The sequence below is a fragment of the Fukomys damarensis genome, unplaced genomic scaffold (assembly GCF_012274545.1).
Source record: "Fukomys damarensis isolate Sample0158 unplaced genomic scaffold, DMR_v1.0_HiC HiC_scaffold_27, whole genome shotgun sequence".
NCBI classification, from domain to species: Eukaryota; Metazoa; Chordata; class Mammalia; order Rodentia; family Bathyergidae; genus Fukomys; species Fukomys damarensis.
In genome coordinates, this window is record NW_022900939.1 from 32,621,150 (window position 1) to 32,627,149 (window position 6,000).

At 48.8% G+C, this 6,000-nt stretch overlaps 1 protein-coding gene across 1 annotated transcript; it reads right to left on the minus strand.

Moving 5' to 3' along the window:
• Positions 1–1,968: 1,968 nt before the first annotated feature.
• Positions 1,969–5,458, minus strand: LOC104852802 (putative serine protease 47). The gene is made up of 3 exons (XM_010610590.3): positions 5,402–5,458; positions 4,965–5,096; positions 1,969–2,542 (listed from the first exon to the last, which is right to left on the minus strand). Exons 1-3 carry the CDS (start codon positions 5,456–5,458, stop codon positions 2,225–2,227), a joined length of 507 nt encoding a protein of 168 aa, XP_010608892.2. The 3' UTR covers positions 1,969–2,224.
• Between the last annotated feature and the right edge of the window lie 542 nt (positions 5,459–6,000).

Sequence of the window (6,000 nt, forward strand, 5' to 3'; positions counted from 1 at the left end):
TATCCCTAAAATGTACCAATAAACTCAAAATTAAAGCTGAAAAAAAGTCAATGGTGTTCTGCCGAGTGTGGTGACACACACCTGTAATCCCAGCACTCGGGAGGCTGAGGCAGGAGGATGGCTGTGAGTTCGAGACCAGCCTGGGCTACGTAGTGAGCTCCAGGTCAGTCTCATCTACGCAGTGAGACCCTGTCTCAACCCCCCCCCCAAAAAAATCAATGGTGTTCCTATACATCAAGAATGAGCTACTAAGAGAGAAATTAGGAAAATAATACCATTCATATAATAGCATCAAAATTTTAAAAAATTTAGGAATTAACCTAACCAAGGAAATGAAAAACCTTGACAATAAACACTACATCACTCTAATAAAGGGGATCTAAGAAGACTTCAGAAAATGGAAAGATACACACAATCCTCCTTTAACAGCCTACCTGTTTAACAACTGTTCAAATTTATGACTCACCACTCAGACTTACGATCTGCATTCAGATTTAGGACACGGGAATATGAGCAGCAGTGTGGCCTTGTGATGGCTTCTTCTACAGTACGGTACTATAATGTCTGCAGTTCTGTAATTTTATGTCCTATTATACATTACAGTATTTCTTTGATGATTATTTGGTGCTGAAGCCACCTGGATAATCTTTAGAACTGTTAACAAGCCAGGCATGGTGACACACGCCTGTAATCCCAGTTCTCTGGATGCTGAGGCAGGAGGTTTGAGTCTCACCTGGGTAAGACTTGGAGTAAAGAACAAAACAAAACAAAACAAAACAAAAAGGCTGGGGAAGTAGCTTATTGTGAAGGCCCTCTGTTTAATGTTCAGTTCCACAAACAAACGTGTTCTCTTGGTCAGTCACAGGCGCCCCAGGGTTCTAAGCAGCACTCCTGAGAAATGCTATAATTGGGTCTGTCACCAGGCAGGAATGCTTGCCTTCTACCTTCTGGAGATTGGACCTCCAAGGCTCAGCACTAGTGCATGGGTATACAACCAGGTATAGTTGTACCTTAGTAGGTCACCCGGCCAAAGTGGGGACATCAAGAAAAGATCCCGTAGGAAGAGACACTAGAAAGACATTTTCCCGAGCCTTCATGAGATCTTTGTGGGGTGGAGTCCTGTATGAGCAGCAGAGGCACGAGGACAGCGAGGCTCTGCTGCTAATGAGCATGAGTCTGTTTGTACTCCTACCAGTGAGGGTCCAGGAAATGTGGGCAACCCTAGGACTGGAGAGAATTTGTGCTGAATTCCAGGAATAGTGCCTGGTTCATTGGGACCTATGCTAAAGAGGAGCTTCCTCTTATGGGGGAAACAGCAGGTGGGGATGGGCTGCTCTGTGAGGTCTCTGAGATCCTGCTGGCCACGCAGTGACTCTGGTGTCCAGCATATCCGCAGGAAGGACAGCCTGAGACACTACTCTGGGGCTTGTGGCTGGACCATGAATCTTGGGTCGGCTAAACAGACAAGGTGACACTGATTTTCAATCAGTGAAGAGGCGTGGAAACTGAGCAAGAGCGTCTGAGGTGTGCCTCAGACAGCAGGGAGCAGATTAACGGGGCCTGGATATGAGAAGCTTGGCGGTGGATAATCCACTAAGGATTTGGGAAGGTGGGCCTATGTGGATAGGTGAAGAGGCTGTTAGGTATCAACCCAGGAGCAGAGCTGGGAGGACTGCCGGTCTATGCCTCAGCTTTCAGCCTGGCATCGGGCCCCATCTGTGCTCCCGATTCACGCTCAACTCCTCAATCTGAGAGGCCTCAGAGCTTCCAGACCCCAGTGTTGCTCTCCCACCTCTGGGGACCTTCGTGCCCCTGCACTTGGATGCTAGGAGCGCAGCCTGATCTCCCTGGAAGGCCAGACATTCTCCATGACAAGAACAGTCTACAAGGGCAGACGGACCTGCTTTCTGCCTAATTGGCACATGGCTCCTCAGGGTCCCCTTACTGTGCCTTTCACACCCCCAGCCTTTCCCAGAGGATCAGGGGCGCGTGGTTCCTCTTAGGGCAGGAGTCAGAGTTGTTTATTGGCACATTTAAAGCAAACAATACAGCTACATTTATCATTGGGATCTTGTACCTTCACATGTTAGGTCTTGGTTCTTATTTTTTTCCCATACCCCTGCCCTCCCTTCACACCTTCATTTATTGCCAATGGGTTGGCAAAACGGAGGCTGCAGCACAGCCCCTGAGGCCTGAACAGAGAGAATGTAAGTGGATCGAGTTGTCAGCCCCCGGCCTGCTGTGGGGCCTGAAGCATGAAGGGCAGCAGGAGGCAGGTCTGTGCTGGCCTAGGGACACTGTGAGTCTTGCGCGAGCCTGTAGCTGTCAGAGGCGGGGGCAGAAAGTCCCCGGGAGGAGAACCTGGAAGTGAGTCCAGAACAGGAGTGGGCCTCTTGATGGTGCTGATCCAGTCAGTGAAGTAGGTGACCCTGGTGAAGACACTGGGGAAGGTGGGATGCCTGCAGTCCAAACCCCAGCTGGCCAGGCCTACCAGGACCCAGGCCCCAGGTTGCAGGCAGACAAGGGGGCCCCCAGAATCACCCTGAGGAGAGAGAGAAAAGAGTTGGCGGGAGGTGAGTACAGCCAGAGACGTGAGAAACAATGTCTGTCTGGTGCCCTAAGCTGCCAGTTCCTGATCAAGTGCCCGCTACGGTCCCACTGGATTAAACCGTGCAGGTGGAACACCGGAAGGGAGCAGCAGGATATTCCTGAGCTGCCTGGTCATCCAGCTGGATGGCCATGGATCTGAATCTATCAGTATGTGAACCTCTGAATGCTATTGGATCTGGTGGCCCAGTCACACGTGCTGCCTGAGGTAAAGAGGGGACAGTTGCCCGCACAGAGGGGCTTGTGAGAAGGTTGGGCAACCTGAGATGCCTGTGTAGACCCCATCTCTGTAAACTTGGAGCTGCAGCAGCGAGTCCTCCCAAGTTCCTGCCTCTTTGCTTGGTTCTGTGGCTTTCTCTCCAGCTCCAGGTTGAGCACCATTAGGAAACACACATGGCCAGACAGGTGGAGACAGGTCACAATACGGTTGGGACCTGAAACGTCCTCCAAAAGCTCACTGTGTCGAAGGCTTGATTGTCAGCTGATGGGCTGAGGGAAGTGAGTAGATGGTGAGGATTCATGGCCAAATGGGCCGAAGGAGGTGTATTTTGGTAGCATGACCTTGGGACTGCATCGCATCCCAGGCCCTTTCCTCTCTTCCTCTTTCTGTCTCTCTGATTCCTGACCGCCACAGGTGAGCACCTTTCTTTTCCCATGTCTTTCTGCCACAATGTCTCCACCGTGACACAATACTAAAAGCAATGGAGTGAGGGACTGCACAGAAACCTCTGAAACCATGAGCCCAATGCAGCGGTACCTTGATTCACAAACACTTTTGTTTGTAAACAATTTGGTTCACAAACAGAAGCATTTGGCAAGATTTTCTTTTTGTTTGCAAACTCTGCATCGGGTGACGAACATGACTGCCACCATCTTTCCTGCACGAACACAAATGTGGCCATCTTTTCCAGAATCACGGAATGATTTAAGTTCAAGAATCAAGGTACCACTGTATGTCTGTCCTCCTTTCAGTTGTTCTTCCCAGATATTTTGTCACAGCAACACCAAGCTAACGAGCAGCCCACATCACCAGGAGAGGAGGCGGGCATCTCTGGAGAGTGAATGGGACTTTCTGGAGACCTGAAATGCCATGAGGGGTTCAGCCCATGAGACAGCCAGGCCATTGTGACCTCGATGCCAAAGCTTAGCCCACGGATGCTGGCTTAGGTGTGGGATCCTGCACGAGAGAGGCAAGGTTGCTATGGGACTCAGCACTCCAACCGTGGTTGTGCTGTCCCACTTCAGGCTGGCCGCTCTCTCTCCCCACCCATAAAAAGAGATTCAACCCATCTGTCCAAGAGTAAAGTTGTATTAAGAATATATAAAGAATTCCTATAAGAAACAGTTAACTCCTATCCAGGAGGCCAACACAGGAAGATCACAAATTCAAGGCCAGCCCAGGCAAGTTATAGAGACCCTGTCTCCAAAAAATAAAAACAAAAATAGAAAGGCTGACATGTTATGTCAATATGGGAAATTTCACTCAACCGTACTATTTCACTGGGAAAATGCAATTTAAAGCCATAAACCGAAAATACTTGCCTTGACTGTCACAATGTGAAAAGATGGACAGTGCCAAGTTTGGGTGAGGACATAAATTCTCATCCACTGCTGGAGGACTGTCTGCTAACCTCTCCCAAAGCTGAACTCACACATGTCTTTTTCCCAGCAATTCCACTCATGGGCTTCCCAAAACAGAATATGAGAGATATGCCGTTCACCTGTGCTCCAGAGACACACAAGAAAACACGCAGAGCCTGCTACTCATCTGACCTCCAAGTTGGAAACGACTCAACACCCACCCAGCCCAGAACCAGTAAGAGCATTCAGTTCACACAGGAGCACACTTTAGGGCCATGGCACGTTACATGTTACATCTGGATGAGTCTCACTAACAAAACATTCAGATACACGGGACCACCAACCGCAGATTGCATTTCCAGAAAACACAGAACCGAATTTAAGGTTGAAGTGAAGATGAGTTTCCCTTGGCATTCCTGACAAGGGGATCGAGGGGTCTTCTGGGATGTTGTCAGTGTGGAAAAGTTCATCAGACTGCGCACTTATAAATTACTTATGCTTGTATATTGATTATGCTACAACGAAAAGTTTAAAATATGCAACCAAAATGGAAGCAGTGTGAGAGCCCTTCCAGTGGATGCCCCTGCACCAGGACGAGCTGAGGGAGGGGATAGTCTGGGGGAGACGGCTGAGGGATGAGTCTGGGAAGACACGCAATGAGAAGGAAACAAGAAGCCCAAGGGTCTCCTCAAAGAGAGTAGAGAGCAACACTGACCCCCTTCCCAAGGAAACAGAGGCCGAGAGAACAGGCAAACAGCAGCAGCGCCTGGCCTTACCTCGCAGATGGAATTTCCTGTAGAGAAATTCCCAACACACAGCATCTCCTCCTGCACCAAGTGGTCCCTACCAGTTCTTTGCGCAAATAAGAGATTGCAGAGCTCATTCATAATGAGGCCTACCTCAGCCTCCTGGAGAGAGAAAGGTGGTAACAGCCGCACTGTGAAAGTAAGACGGAGATGAGGGATTTGCACTGGAGGTCACTCAAGGAAGCCCAGCTTTGTCTTCTCTCCCACTCTGCCTGATGTTTACCATATTCCCCAGACTTGGGGTTTTCCTAGAATAGCTGTTTGAAGTCTTCTACCTACCCCCACCTTCCACACTCATCCTATTCCTCCCCGCTCAGCAACAGACATCTCTCCCAGTGCCACAAAGAGGTGAATTCCACTAACATATAACATGCTCATTGGGGTCAGCAACCATGAAACTCACATACCTTGTCACAAACTATCCCATCCATTTTCCACTCATCCATCACTAGCCTTTCACCCATCTGTTCATTTACCTGCCCACCTACAAATCTACTCCTTCACCCACTTCTCAATTTACCCACCAATCTCCTACACATACGTACCCTCCATGCATCCACCCTTTCCATCTCTGCTTCTCTTCATGTACTGACACATCTACCCATATCACCCACCCATCTGCCTCCACACCCAAGCATCTATCCATCCATTCATGGCACAAAACAACAGGGACAACATTTGAAAATGAGACATGAGGCCTCTTGGTCTCTTTCTGTTTCTGCCTCTGTGTCTCTCTTGCAGTACTGAGGATTGAACCCAGATCTTCTGCAATGAGATACATTCTCAGCCATTTTTAATTTTTATTATTTTTTTTAAATTTTGAGACAGGGTCTTGCTAAGCTACCAGGCTAGGCTCAAATTTGTTGTACTCTTGCCTCAGCCTTGACAGCAGGTGGGATGACAGGAAAATGCCGCCACTCTGCAAACCTTTCTTCTTTTTAAGTTTATTATGTCGAGTATTTTGTTGCAGTAATAGAAAGCTGGCTACACAATTTGGAGGGAGCCA

Coding starts and splice junctions, on each gene's coding strand:
- LOC104852802 (XM_010610590.3), bottom strand. CDS start 5,458: ATGGGTGAAAGGCTAGTGATGGATGAGTGGAAAATGGATGGGATAGTT. Junction 5,097..5,401: donor ATGGGATAGTTTGTGACAAG/GTATGTGAGTTT, acceptor TTCTCTCTCCAG/GAGGCTGAGGTAGGCCTCAT. Junction 2,543..4,964: donor CAGGAAATTCCATCTGCGAG/GTAAGGCCAGGC, acceptor CTCTCTCCTCAG/GGTGATTCTGGGGGCCCCCT.